The sequence below is a fragment of the Taeniopygia guttata genome, chromosome 1 (genome assembly GCF_048771995.1).
Source record: "Taeniopygia guttata chromosome 1, bTaeGut7.mat, whole genome shotgun sequence".
Lineage (NCBI taxonomy): Eukaryota > Metazoa > Chordata > Aves > Passeriformes > Estrildidae > Taeniopygia > Taeniopygia guttata.
In genome coordinates, this window is record NC_133024.1 from 95,765,592 (window position 1) to 95,779,706 (window position 14,115).

Genomic DNA, 14,115 nt, shown 5'->3' on the forward strand with positions numbered 1-14,115 from the left:
AACAAATGTAATTGAAGGGAAATCAGACAAAATGTACAGTCCAGGTTCAGACCACAGACACCAGTCAATGTTCCTCTTGGAAATCCCATGAGCATCACTGGGGTTTTTAACTCTGCAGTCGTTGCATGCCAGCTGTAGGACCTGCAGCATCCTGGAAGTGGGTGAAGGAAAGTGGCAACCTTCTCTTCCACAAATTGTTGTCTTGAAGTCTCTGAAATGAGCAGATAGCTAAAAAACACAACTTAGCTTGCTTAGAGGATCCAGAGGCAATGCAGTAATAGCAGCAGAAACATTGTAGTGCAGAAATGATTTGTGATCCACTCTTTTGATTTTTCTGCTCTTCAGGATTAAAGACCACTACTTCATTGTCAGAGGTGGACTTCACATCCAGGGTGGAAAAAGTAATGAGCATCCAATGCAGTGTACTGGATATACCTATCAGGTGAGCAATATGGCTACACTACACTTTTATATTACAGCTTAGCTACATCAGCTACTTCTATTAGTCAGCTTCCTATGAGCACAATTCTAATAAATTGGTTGGTCCTAAAACAGCTCCAGAAAAGCAGTGTTCTGAGAGTAATCCTCTGTGTACCTTTAATACTCCACAAATTCAGACCTTCAAAAGAAATTAAATATCGAGGTTCTGACAGGATCGATGTTAACACAGAAGATGGGCATTAACCCCCCACCCCAAAGCTCAGGACTTTATTAACAATGTTCCATTGCCATGAGTCTGTTTTACACAAAATTCAGGCTAAGGAAATAACACCATCCACAGCCTCATCATTTCTAAGCCAAACATGAGCCAGGGAAAGCTAATCTGAATATTGCACTTTTTCTCATGTGTATGATTCTGAAGGATTCCCTCAAATATCCTATCAACTGTTAACAGTTCTGTTAGCAGAACTGAGAGGAGACCACACCTACACCTTTAGCAAAAAGGGGCATAAGAGTCTGTGAAAGAGGTGGAATGCACCTCTTCACAGAAAGAAAGAACTTCTGCCCCCTGGACTCCTGGGCATGCCCAAACCAGCCTTACATCATCCTTAATATCCCCACATTCATGCAATATCCTGCATCTGCTGCTGCTGGACCACAGCCTCTTGAGCACACCTGATGCTTTAGGGCAAACTCCTATGGCACTGCAACAAAAAAAGAACATTTACTTCATGCCTTATGCATGCTTAGATGGACTCTCACAAGGTTCTACATCCTATGACCTTCACCTGGACATGGTTCATGTTCAGTGTAATCAAGCTGAGGGTAGAAAGGTCAGCTGTAATGCAAAAACTGTGTCTGTTTATAGAAAGCACTGAGAGATTTATTTATACATGGCTGATAGGCAGAAAAATGTCTGTTTGGGACTAGCTAGCACATGAAGACAAAGTCCAAGTGAAAAATACCAGATCACAAGGCTTTTGTCTGCTCTCATGCATACTCTGGCCTCTTGCTATTTATCTTACCTTTTAAAAGCCTTTGAAGCAAGAGCATTTGAAATCCTCCCTTTGCATTTTTCATTACCATCTTGGCTCCATTGACCATCTTCATCAAGTACAGAATTCAGATATAACGTGTTGTGATATCAGAGTTTAAATGCATTGAAGACTCTTGTTAGCATCTGAGGCTATCCCTCATGTAATTAAAATGGGTCAGTGTTTTATGGTACATAAGACTAAGTGCCACAGCACAGTTTGTACAGAGAATGTTATCATGTAACGTGCGTTATCAAAGAAGATGGAAAATGAAAAGCACTCCCGAATATACCATGATCAGAAACTTGGCAGCAAGAATAAACATTACAAATGATGCTTCACTGAAATTATGAAACTTCATGAAGCAAAAAAAAAAATCCAGGTTAATGAAGCTGCAATGCACATAAATGTGATCAAATGCAGCTATATAATGTATATATGCATATACTGCTGGACACTCTTCCACAACTAAAAAAGCATGGCTTCATCCTTAGGGCCTCACACTAATGGTCCCTGGCCCATATTATCCCCCAAACTGAGTTCAAGTGCTGCCTCGTCAGCCTGCTGACAATGAAACAGTATGGACTGCCATGTACCAGTATTTCAACCTCTGTGCTCTCACTCTGCTATTTGGTTTCACTATAAAGTGGTACTCAGAGCTGTTGTTGTATGATTTGATTAAGGGACGTAAGGTAGGAACTGGAAAAGGAACAGATACACTGACACCAGAGGGACTATTGCCCAAGGCAGAACTTAACATGTGCCTGAACTTGACTACAAGCTGAAAACTACATCTCCAGGGAAAATTGGTTACCTATTCACCTCCTCTTGCTAGGTGTATGCTTTCTTCTAACTCTGCAACCAAATGAGGATTTGCCCTTTTCTTTGATTTTCAATCTTTTTATCATGCAGCATTGTGAAAATTATAAATCCTTAAGCAGGCTGCAGATTATAGGAGTCTGTGCTGGACTTTTCTTGTCTACAGGTCAAATAGGTCTCAAGATCTGAGTCAAAAATATTATTCTTAGCAAATTGTCATAGTTTTTTTCTCTTAGCCACTCACAGCATCAGTTCTCAGCCTTGTTCCACAGTTCATGTTGTTACCCTCAGAAAATTGCTCTGAGGTACAAAGCTTATGTGCTGTGAGAATGAGAATTTAACAAAGTTTGAATCAAAATCATCATGGCAGACAGAAATATCCAAGTATCATCTGAACTGGTATTCTTGTACAAATTTCAGGTTTATAAAAAGCTTTATCTAAAGAACACAGATTTTATTTTAATTGTAAGGAAACAAAGAGTCCAACAAGTATTTGAGTTATATATATCTGAAAGGTTGAGAACTTCTGAAGTTTTCTCCAGCACTAATTATGTGCTGATGAAGCCTTACTTGCAATACTGGAGAAACAAGACACACTTAGGAAAGGTTTTTAAGGTGCCTGAATCAGTGACATCCTGCTAGAACTTTACAACATGGTATTTTTCATTCTGGGAAAATGGGTAATTTGTTGGAATCAAAGTGTTTTGCAGAAGAGCATGATTATGCTGAATCCATCAGAAGCTGCATGGCAGGTTTCCAAAGGAAAGCCTCCTGATTCCCAGGTATGCCAGAATGTCTGTCTGTTGGGCTGCTACTCAACCTGTTTCTCCAGGTTCTCAGGACTTTCAGACTCCACAAAAGACTGACAGCAGCTTGACAAACCTTGAACTACTTGATCAAAAAATCCATCCACTTCTGTTGCAGGAACTTCTTATCACTATTTCAGTTGTTCTGGTCTTTCTGATGATAATTTTCAAAGACATTAGAGCTGGTAACAGTAAAGAGCTGAAAGCCATTGTGCAACTTGAAAGTTACAGTCTAAACACTCGTGGTGAATATGAACTGCATGACTGGAGGGCTGCCATCAATGGCTATGAACTCTTCAGAAGGGACAGGCAATGAAGAGGTAGTAGATTTACAAAGAAATAATTTACAGTGAGGATGGTGAGGCACTGAAACAGGTTGCCCAGAGAAACTGTGGATGCCCCATTATTGGAAGTGTTCAAGGCTGGGTTAGATAGGGCTTTAAGCAACTTGATTTAGTGAAAAATGTCCCTGCCCACAGGACATTGGATTAAATAATATTTTAAGGTCCCTTCCAACCATTCCATGATCCTGTATTTCTCTCAGAATATGTACCATGGATCAGCTTTTCTCTTTTGGCATCTGAACTTAAATTGTCAATGAACTACGCATGCTCCAGGGCATCAGCCTTTGATTTTGTATGGCTGAGGCAGAGGCACTTTGTCTCTTCATCAGCCTGTCAATGTTTGGTGGTTAGCTCCTGGAAGGGCTGGTATCAAAGTGGGAGGTTGTAAAGGCTTACCTCACCTCAGTTCTTTACTCTGTAAATATGGATCAGGAGTCTCTACAACTCTCAAATTTCTTGGCTTCTGGGGAAAGAAAAAAGCCCTCCAACACTGCAATGTTCAGCACAATGGATGGCCTCAGGACTGAAAGTAAACCAGTCTATTCTAGAGCCATTCTGCAGGTATCCTGTGCAATTCACTGCAAGGTGCTGCGCCTTAAGGACAAGGTATGTTTTGTACAGCCACAACGGTGAAACAGGTTGTGGCTTAACATCATACTGCGCCTGTCCAAATAAAATCCTCCATAAAGTAATTTATTCATAATTTTCATAATCTCAGAGACTAAGTAGGGAACAGATACGCAATATGTGCAACAGAAAGAATGAAGGTTGAATAAATTCTGTAAAACAAAATTTCACTTGAAATTGTTAATTAAGCTTCAAGAACCAAAGTAGGATGACATGAAGTACTATGGGAGGAGACTGGTTTCCTGCAGAAAGCTTTTGTTTTACAGGGCACATACACGCAATCTGGGGATGTAAGTCTGATAGCTCCTTCTGCACAGCAGGAGAAGGCTCTTGGGTAACTTCTGTGTATCACAGTGAAGCATCTTTGATACACGTATCTTTGGCACACATTTTTACACAAAGTGATCCCTTTCATACCTTGTTGGTAACAGCTGCATCATTCTCTGTCCTCAGTGTGAAAAAGTGGTCTGTTACTTCCTCTGATATATTTATGGCACCCTGATGTATCTTGTATTTCTACCTTCTACTGGTAACTTCTGTGTACTCAGAAAACATCTGTCAAGAGAAAAAGCTGAGGATTTGGTCACCAAGGCTTTTGTTAGGCAAATACAGTTATCATTGGTTCTCTTATCACACAAATAAAAAGTAGTATTTTAGAATCCATTCAATAAGTCCTTTGTTCTTTATGACTATTTGAAACCTTATGAAAGCTGGCAGAAGCTGCATAAATTCAAGTAATAAAATTATCACAATATTTTAAGAAGAGCAAAAGTACAAGTCTCCAGCTGAGTTCTGAATAAGCTTCAGATTTCAGAGAGGGAGGATATAAAAAAAATGGAGAGAAATTTGACCAATATGACAAAAAATATTTCCTTTATTGCTTTGGCTGGTCAAACATATGTATGAAGAACTTTACTTTGTGGTCTCTTAGGAACATTGATAACATTAAAGAATAAAAGGCGAAAAGGTCATTCAAGATAAGGAAGTCTGATTTCTGAACTGTCAGTCACAAATTGAGGATCTGCTTGACAACTGTGTCAGCCTATCAGGTTCTAAGTAAGCATTAGCTAGAAACTTCTTTACTGAGGTCTCTCTTAACCAGGAGTGTGAAAAGCTTTCGGCTCTTTTAGGCAACTGCTTTCCCAAGAGCTACATGTCCACATCTTTCACTGATGTAATTAGGCAGCAGCAGAATTTCAGTTTTCAATGGCTTCCAGCTCCTTCTCTAGATTTTCCAGTTTTAAAATATGTGCTCAGATTTCTTCATCATGCTTCAATACTGAATTTTTAAGACCAATTCTAAAAGCCAGAACAGTAATGTAAATCTTGAATTTCTATGGGCAACAAAATGTTCAAGATGAAGAATTAATGTTTGGCAGTTGAAAAAGGGAGGCTATAAACAGAGAGGACTTTTTTTTTTTTTTTTAAAGCAGTATTTGCTCTTCTCATTAGTGATGTGATCTATTTTATTTTCATTTCAATGTGCATACTTGGGATACACTGAAGTTTTTTCTAGATCTCCTCCAATCTCCTGCTGGGATTGACGACTCAGGTGTTCTCAGTCCTGAACCCAAAGTTTTCTTTAGGTATTGAAGAAATATCCTGTAGCAAATCCTGGAAGTATTGTAGGGAAAAAAAAAAAAAAAAAGTTTAGTTCAAGGCAGGAGAGTTTTATGGGAAATAAACCAACTGCAGCAGGAGTTAGAGGAACAAACTACATAATCAGAATGTCCCAATGGTCACTTTCATAAAGCAAAATATGTGACCTGTTACATCAACATACAAAACCTTAAAATCTTAAAATCCCACTGCATATAACCAGGCACCGCCACGAGACAGCTTGTTACATGAAAAAGTTCCTTGAGGTTACCTTGAGGTCTTTCAGAAATGAAAATAGATAGTAATTTCCCTCTGTCTTAAACAGTATTTTGCCTGCTTGGTAGTGGAATGCCAAGGAAGATTGTGTGCTAGCACACTGGTACTCCAGACCAAGTCTGGTCCTCATTTAAGGCCTGAAACCTCCTATAAAGTGATTCAATTCAACCACCAGAATTGCAAAAACCAAGTATTTCACTCCCAGCCTCACCGCTAACTCAGCGAAGGCATCGGGCAAACCCAAACCCTGCATTTATTTCCCATCCAAAATTTGCATTCAGATTAGCACTTCTAATGCCTGCCTCGCACTCTGCCATCAAATTTGTTTTTAAATCTGGGACTCCAAACCTCTTCTCTATTGGATTTTTCTGCTGAAGGCTTCACCTGTGTTTCCCGCCGGCTCCTGCGGGCCGGGCCGGGCCGGGCGGTGCCGCCGCTCCCGGGGCTGGGCGGGAGAGCGCGGCCCGGAGCCCCCACAGGGCCAGGAGGGGCCGGCGGAAAGCTCCTCCTGCCTCGGCTCCCGCTGCGGCTGCCCCCTGACCTGCCCCCCGCATGGCCCGGCCTCCCCTCCCCGAACACCGCGGCGAGACGGGAAGAGCCGGCAAGAGCCGGCCCCCTCTGCACTCCCAGCCCCGGCCCCCCGCCGCCTGGCACGGCGAAGGCGGGGCGTCCCTGCCCGGGGGCGGCCACAGCCGCCGGCTGCCCTTTCACCCCACCCTCCACCTGCTCGCCGCTTTTGTTCGAGAACGGGGCTGGCGGGAGGTGCGGCAGCCCCTGCGAGGCACGGTACGGCCTCGGTCCCAGCCCGGGGTGACGCGGGGCTCACGGACGTTCTCGCCGCTGCCTTTGTCTGGCGGCCGGCCCGGAGCTGCTCCCCTCCCTCCCCTCCTCCTCTGCCGGGGGCTCGCCCGGCGGGGCTGCCCCTCTCTGGGAGGGGCGAGCGGCTGCCCGGCTGGTGAAACGCGGGTTTCGCCCTCGTTCCGAGGCCAAGGGGAGGCGGGGGCGCCCATCCCCGCCGCGCTCCTCCCAGCACCCCGCGTTGCTCGGCGGCATTTGCCCCGCCGCCAAGTTGCCACAAGTTGGTGCCGCCCCCCCGCCGCCGGGCTCCGGCCTCGGCGTGAGACAATACCGCGGGCTGCGGGGGAGGAGGCAGGGGAGGGGGCGGGCGGAGCAGCCCTCGCTCGCCGCCGATGGGGCCGGGCCGGCCGGCGCTGCGGGGCGGGTAGGTGGCTCCGCGGGCGGCCGCCGGCTGGCGCGCAGCGGGGAGCGGCCGGCAGAGGCGAGCCAGCCCCGGCGGCGACGGGCGCTCCATGGAGGACGTGGGGCTGCGGGGCGGGCGGGAGCGCCCGGCCGTCGGCGACCCTCGGCTCGGCGCCGGGCTGGTGGAACCGGGGCCCGTGATGGTGATGGTGGAGCAGCGGGCAGCTGAGGGCTACAAGCTGGTGGAGGTGCAGCTGACCGGCGGGGCTCCCTGGGGCTTCACGGTGAAGGGCGGACGGGAGCACGGGGAGCCCCTCATCATCACCAAGGTGAGCGGCGCCGGGGCGGGGGGGAGGTGGGTCCGGCTCCATTTTGCCGTGCCCGCGGCGCTGACAGCCCGGCCGCGCCGCCTGCCCGGGGCGCGGGTACCGCGGGGCAGCGCGCCCAGCGCAGGTGCCGCGGACCGGGGGCGCTCCCGGGCCCCACCAGCGCCTGGGGAGCGGTGCCGGAGGGTGCGGGGCTCATCCCAGCGGCTCCGGGGGCAACAGGTTGCCGGGCGCAGGCAGCGTGGCGCCTCCGAGCCGCGCTCCTGGCCGCTCGTACGCCCCAGTAAAAAGCCGGCGCTGTCGTTGTTTGTAGGCGCTGGTAACTGGCTGGGGGACCCGAAACCCTCTGCTGGGCTGCTCCCTCCCTCTTTCCTCTCCGGGCTCCTGGCGCAGGAGGGTATGGAGACTGAAACTCCGGGCTCGGAGGCTGAATTTTCTCCGCTGCCGTTGCACTTGCAAATTCTAAGTAATTAGGATAGCCCTTTGTTTGTCCCTTCCCTCCACAAAAAGGTCTTGTGGATAGTGACCAAATCCACTCACCGAAGACGGTGGAGAGGGACATGCTTGGGTATATATGCACTATCTGGTTGCCTTTTTTTTAATCTTTTGTGTTTGTTTTTTGGTTTTTTTTTTCTTGTCCTTGTAAACTTACAGCGCTGGACACAAGTTAAAGAAATGCTTTACGTTTTGTAGAAATTTTTTTTTCATCTGGATGTGTTTTGACTTAAGAGCCCCCATTCTCAGTAATTGTTGGGTTTTGCAGTTAAGACAGCTTTCATGTTGCACAGTGAAAGCACATGAAAATAGATCCATATGTTGTAGTGAAAAAAAAAATGGCATTAGCAAAGCACATTTTGCCAAGATCTGTCAGAAAGTTATATATATGCTTTTGTCTACAAGTCCTGCAGACTCTGCCTGTTCCCATTTTGAAAGTGCCAGGGAGTGTCAGAGGTCAACAAGTCCTGTTTTATCCACAGCAGAAATTACACTAATCTTATTTTTCATCTGGTTTTGTTGTGAGTTTTCTAGTTGGTTCCCTTCTCCCAGCCTTGAAACAACTGTGTTATGAACTTTCCCAGTGAGAACTTTTCAAACCATCTGTTTATAGATCACTTCCCTAGTGCTGTTTTCAAGGAACGACAGTCAGTGTCAGATGTATAGGCTGAAAAATGACTGCAAGAGTGTTGGCTGCTTACCAGTGTCCAGAATTAGAGAATAGCAAACCTGGGAGCGTTTGAGACAGGGAGAAAAGAGCTATTTTGTTATGTATGCACTTGCTGTTAAGTACCAATTCAAATAATCCACCTTTCTGGTAATGGCTAATAAGTGCTACATCTAAAGACTGATCAGTGATGCTTATTCATAATGTTACCTAGGTATTAAGTAACAGGCGTAAGTATTTGTGGCATGAGGATGTGGCTGTGGTATGTGGAGAGAAGTGTCTGTGCCTGGGAACCTTTTAAACTGGGTCTGTTGCAAGGGAATAATTAAGTGGAACCACACAGTTGTGTTGCTGTGTGGAAGAGCAGTCCGGGTCCATCTGTACAGACCTGTGAATGAGAGGGTAACCTGGATCCTTGGCTTTCAATTTTGGAGTGTATTTTTATTTGTTGTTGTTGGGTACGGTGGTCTTAGAACTACTTTTGAAACCAAGGACTGAAACCTGTGTGCCCAGGACTGTGATTTTTGTAGCTGCAAAATTTTCCAGCTTGATTTAGCCTACTCATGATGGTGTTTTGGTTTTTTACCGTACTGCTTCTAGTGGTGGGAAGAGTAATTTAAAAGAGAGTGATTAAAACAGTCCCTCCTTGCAGGAGATACAATGTTTGTCTCCTCTCAGCTGAGGAGAGCTCTGAACTTGTTACTCTGTTCCTGAGTGGAGATCAGTGGGCTGCCATGGATGAGGAGGTGCCATTTCACCAGTGCTTCTTTCTGTGGCATGTGTTCTTCCTTCTCAGAAGAGTGATGGCTGGTCAGTTGGAGACCCAAGAAAGCCCAGTGGACTATAAATCCTTCAGGACATCTGTGGAAAAACTCCTGGTTTTGTGGATTCAAACTGTGCTTAAGCGTTAGCTGGCTATGAAGCTCTGTCTCACTCTAGTCCAGAGCATCTCTGGGGAAGTGAGGGTGGATGACGACAACTGCCAACTCTTCGAGGATTGTGACAAGGTGTGAATGGAGTCTCAGATAGCAGCTGCTTAAGGGGGATTTCTAAAATTCTGCCTGTCTCAGAAAGATCAGCCTTTGAAGAAAGTTGTACCTTTATGTAAACGCTGGGAAGTCTGTGTTTGTAAATATTTGCTGCTTTCTTTAGCATATATGACACAACTGCTGGAGAAGTAGCACCAAAAAATACCTTAATTGAAAAATTCATGAGCAAGTATATGGTGTTCACTTTTCAGCACTTTCTGTGTAATACACTTCTCTGTTTTTCTGGTTGTGTGGCTATTTCACTTGCTGATAGGAAGGGAAATTTTTTTATTACAGGTATCATAGTGAGCGTTTAGGGCAAATACTGGCAGCAAATACTATTAGAGAATTTTTTAGCTGGAAATCAAGTCATTTAAAACAAGTGTCTTTTGATCCACCAAATTGCCAATAATGAGAGAAAGCAAGGCATGCTAAAGAGGCGAAAATGTGTCCAGCCTTACCAAGGATGTAAGCGTGTGCTCAGCTGCTGGAGTTTTGTCCCTGCTCATTGCAGTAGGGTTGCATTGGATGACCTTAAAAGGTCCCTTCCAACCCAAACTATTCCATGATTGATGCTGTGAGGGAAGTGCTTTTCCCCGGGAGAGGTCAGTGCACAGTCACAGTGCCGGTGCCCAGCAGTGGGCCCAGCACTTTAGGGCTGGGCAGGTTTCCCCATTTCACAATAGCTTTTCTTCCTGTACCTGAAACCAGACTTGGAGAAATAGTCCAGAAATAGAGCCAGGTAAGCAGAGTATCAAGTTCAGCTGCCAGGCACAAGCCTTTTTAAAAATTGTTTTAGATTTTTTTCCCTTGCCCTTTTTGTTATTGCTGCAATAGGTACAGAGAAATATGGTGCATGATACAGCTTGCTCGATCTTTAAACATAGCTGGTCGTCTAATGCTTGCCCCACCCAAGTGAAAATGGTGTTGCTAATATTTAAGGAAAAAGTCTTTTAGCATTGTCACTGTGTTGCATACCATTATTTTTTAATGTCCCTTTAAAAAAATGCTTTACATTTTTTCTGATCTCTGCATGTGTGTGTGATAACATTCCAAAAAAATTGCCCAAAGGCAGCTTGTTCCTGCCTGATTTGACATCTTGAAAGAAAGGACTTGCTTTTCATGGCAACATGCATATTTCAACAAAAGGTGAAATGAAAACTTTGAGGACAATAATTAGAAGTCTCAAGAGCCTCACTTTGTATTTTCCTCTTATTTAGAGAAACAACATCTGAAGAGGGAGGTCTTATTAGAAATAATGAAAATGAAAAGTCAGAGTGCTCAAGAGGGAATCTCATGAAAATCTCCCATAACTACATTATCTTGATTACTTTTACTTTAAAAGTGCTCTTATCTGAGATGCCCAACTTGCAGTGTCAATCATACTGTTGATTGTGGGTGGTGGGTAGAAAGTCATTTAACTTCCTGTACTAACAATATCCTTAGGAGCGCTGAAGTTCTGCAGTCAGCTTTATCCATATTACATTAATAAATATGAGAATATTCTAGTTCATGCATTTCAAGAAAGATTAATGTATCATTTAAATAAATTTCTCTTTAGATCAGCTTTACAAGAGCTTTCAGCTATACCTCCTCAAGCTATGATCTCATTGCAGTCTAATCAAGGCTGAGCTTGGCTGGCATTTCAGCAAGATTTCCAAGTGAAACCTGGACTGTTGCAAGAAGTTTTGTTGTTGATTTAGTAGATAGAGTTCATGTCTCCTGAATCAATGCTGAATTCATGCCCCAGCTGGAGGTGTCTTTTAAAAAGGAGTATCAGATAGACTTATATCTTCTATTTTCTTTATTCCACTGCACTTTCCTAACATGCTCCTGTCTGTGGTTAGGTGTGAATTGTAATTTGTTTAACCTAACAATCGCTTAAATTGTATAAAGAAATGCTTCTCTATTAATTGGCTTCAAGACTTCTCCATGTGACTTGTATTAAAGTGTTGTTTCAGTAATAAGTGATTACTGTTTCAGTTAGATAATTCTTTATTCTTTGGCCTTAAACACGTAACTAAAAGCAATTACTTGCATTACCATACTGCAACAATATTTAGGGTGGAAAAGAGCTTTATTGATTCTGTATACAAATGAATAAAAAAAAAAAGACATAATCAAACACAAATACCAGTTTCTTCCCTCAAGTTAGGCATTTGAGGTGAGCTGCATTGTTTGTAGACACTAACAATTCTTAAACTTGGCTGTGAAGTTTGATGTCCAGAAAACCAGCAGTTACCAGTAATCCTGTGAAATTCCTGACTGCTTCAACTTAAATGCAGCCATTCATGTAAATAGATGCTTTATAAGTTCTTAGGAGGCATTGTACTGAGGCCAAGAAAGAATTCTAATCTAGGTCTCCATATCCCAACAAATTTCATACACTTAAGTTCTGGAAAGATGATACATAGAGGATTATTCAATCTATTTTGTTTTCTATTTATTTTTTCTTGATCATCAAACCCAGGTAGAATTACTGACCTGTATGGGTCAGAATTTTAACAAGTATATTAGTGAACGGTTTTGAAAGAATGTATCAGATCACGTTCTGTGTTTCTTTTGAAAGATTTATTCAATTTATCTTCAAGAGGGGCTTATGGTCTGAATTGGACCTTTTTGTGTTTTTCAGTTTGATAGTTGAGAAATATTAGGAAATGTGTTTAAAATGAATGTTTTAGGCTTGAAATAGTATCATGTAGCTATTTATATTTTCCCCCTGCCAGATATGTTAAAAATTGGGTTTTTTTCAATGCTATAGAAAATGTTCTGGGTGGAGTTTTCCTTGGAGTCTGGTTGTTAGATCCCAGGTTTCTACTATTGGAAGAGAGGTGGTGGTTTGCTTTGATGCAGGTAGATCTTATTGCTTTTAATTTGGTAAGCTAGTTGATGAAGGGAATGGTCTCAATTTTAGTGCTTTAATGACTAGTGAATGACCTCTTTATTATGACTCTTAATTTACTGGTAGAATGGAGCCCACCACCCTCATGTGTGGTGTGGAAGTCTGAAGCTTGGAACGTTGGGTTTGCAGGGTTTGGCTTTTTTTTTGTTTGGTTTGGGGTTTTTTTTGTGTGTGTGTTGGTTTTTAGGGTTTGGTGGGGGGTTTTTTTGGGTTTGTTTGTTTGTTTGTTTTTTGGTGTTTTGTTTTATTTTTGCAAGGGCTGTAACAGTTGGAATGGCACCAGTTTTGGAAGTTGCATTTAAAAGTTGTTTTGGATATTGCTGCATGTGATCTAAAAACTGCAAGGAGTTGAAATGAAAGAATAGTTTAAAGGCTTGTGACTTCAGAAGTCTCAAGTCAGTTGAGTTAGGTGCTTAGCAGTCAAAGAGCATGAGAGTGGTGTGTGCTTGCAGTACTGAAATTGCAGTCTTCCTATGTGCATTTCACACTACATTTCAGGAGAAAAATCTTCTAGGGGGCTCAGAGTGCTCTGTTTAAAATCAGAACTAAGAAACTTCGTTACAACGAGTGAACTTCTAACTTTTGGATATACTGGTTGCTTCCAAATTGTTTTTTATCTCGTCTGCATTTCCCTCTTTCAGCTACTCAGGCAAAAACTGTCAAATTTGTAATGATTTTTTAGTTTGAAAGAAAACACAAGCAGAATCATTCATGTCTGTGGAGTCTGGCAGAGGAATTGTGTGTTTTGTGGGAATAGTTACTCCAATAAGAGTGAGACAGCTGGATTAACTGTTTGGTCTGTTTAAAGGACAATTTAAACTTCTCTTGTTGTTAGTTCATACATATGTTAATGTGTAATTTTCAGTATGAATTTTGGATGCATCATAGACATTAGTGTGGACATGAGATCTGCAAGACACTTCCAGTTATTGCTTGCTCTTATCAGAGCTTTGCCAGTAATGCAATATATATATATATATATATATATATATATAGATATAGATATCCATCATGTTTATGGTCTTCTTTGTTTATTTTTAAGAGGAAAACCAGTGTGGCTATGTGTGGTGTTTATACATATGCTACATAGGCTTTACCCATTTACTCAATAGACTGTACTTATTTTTATCTGCAGACCTTGATTCATTGTATGTTCTCCTGCTTAATGAGTGTTTAAAGTATGGGAATGTGGAAAGAATAAGGTAAATGGGAATTGAAACGTGGCTGTGAATAGATTAGGGGAAACAACTGTTTACCAACCTGTAACAAAGCCTGTATTTTATAACGTATTAGCTTCTTTCTTCTCATGAAAAGCTATTTGTATTTAGTATTCCTATGCATTTGTAATCTATACATAGAATACCTAATATGTATATGGATCTAGATCTGTGGGTCAGTTTGTCATAGAAGTTTGGGACAGGTCCTAGATATTAAGATTTTTTTACTTGCTGTGCATTTAAGAGATACAGTGCATGAAGATTTTTCACAGGTAAAATAAAAATTAATGCAGTTATGCTGAGACTTCATTTAATCTATGAGGACTTGCTTTCA

General features: G+C 42.9%; 1 protein-coding gene and 1 non-coding gene across 4 annotated transcripts in view; one reads left to right on the top strand and one right to left on the bottom strand.

Moving 5' to 3' along the window:
• Positions 1 to 4,927: 4,927 nt before the first annotated feature.
• On the bottom strand, positions 4,928 to 7,016 carry LOC115497343 (uncharacterized). Its single transcript, XR_012057532.1, has 2 exons — positions 6,331 to 7,016; positions 4,928 to 5,685 (listed from the first exon to the last, which is right to left on the bottom strand). It is a non-coding gene; the product is annotated as an uncharacterized protein (transcript).
• Positions 7,017 to 7,093: 77 nt separating this feature from the next.
• SHROOM2 (shroom family member 2) overlaps positions 7,094 to 14,115 on the top strand; it is a 116,647-nt gene continuing 109,625 nt past the window's right edge. For 2 of the 3 annotated variants that reach the window (XM_030280579.4, XM_030280587.4), the window contains exon 1: positions 7,095 to 7,475. In XM_030280579.4, coding sequence (XP_030136439.4) covers positions 7,257 to 7,475 — 219 coding nt within the window. In that variant the 5' untranslated portion in view covers positions 7,095 to 7,256. Of the gene's footprint in view, positions 7,476 to 14,115 lie in introns of all 3 variants that reach the window. The other variant, XM_072933758.1, reaches the window with a different exon arrangement.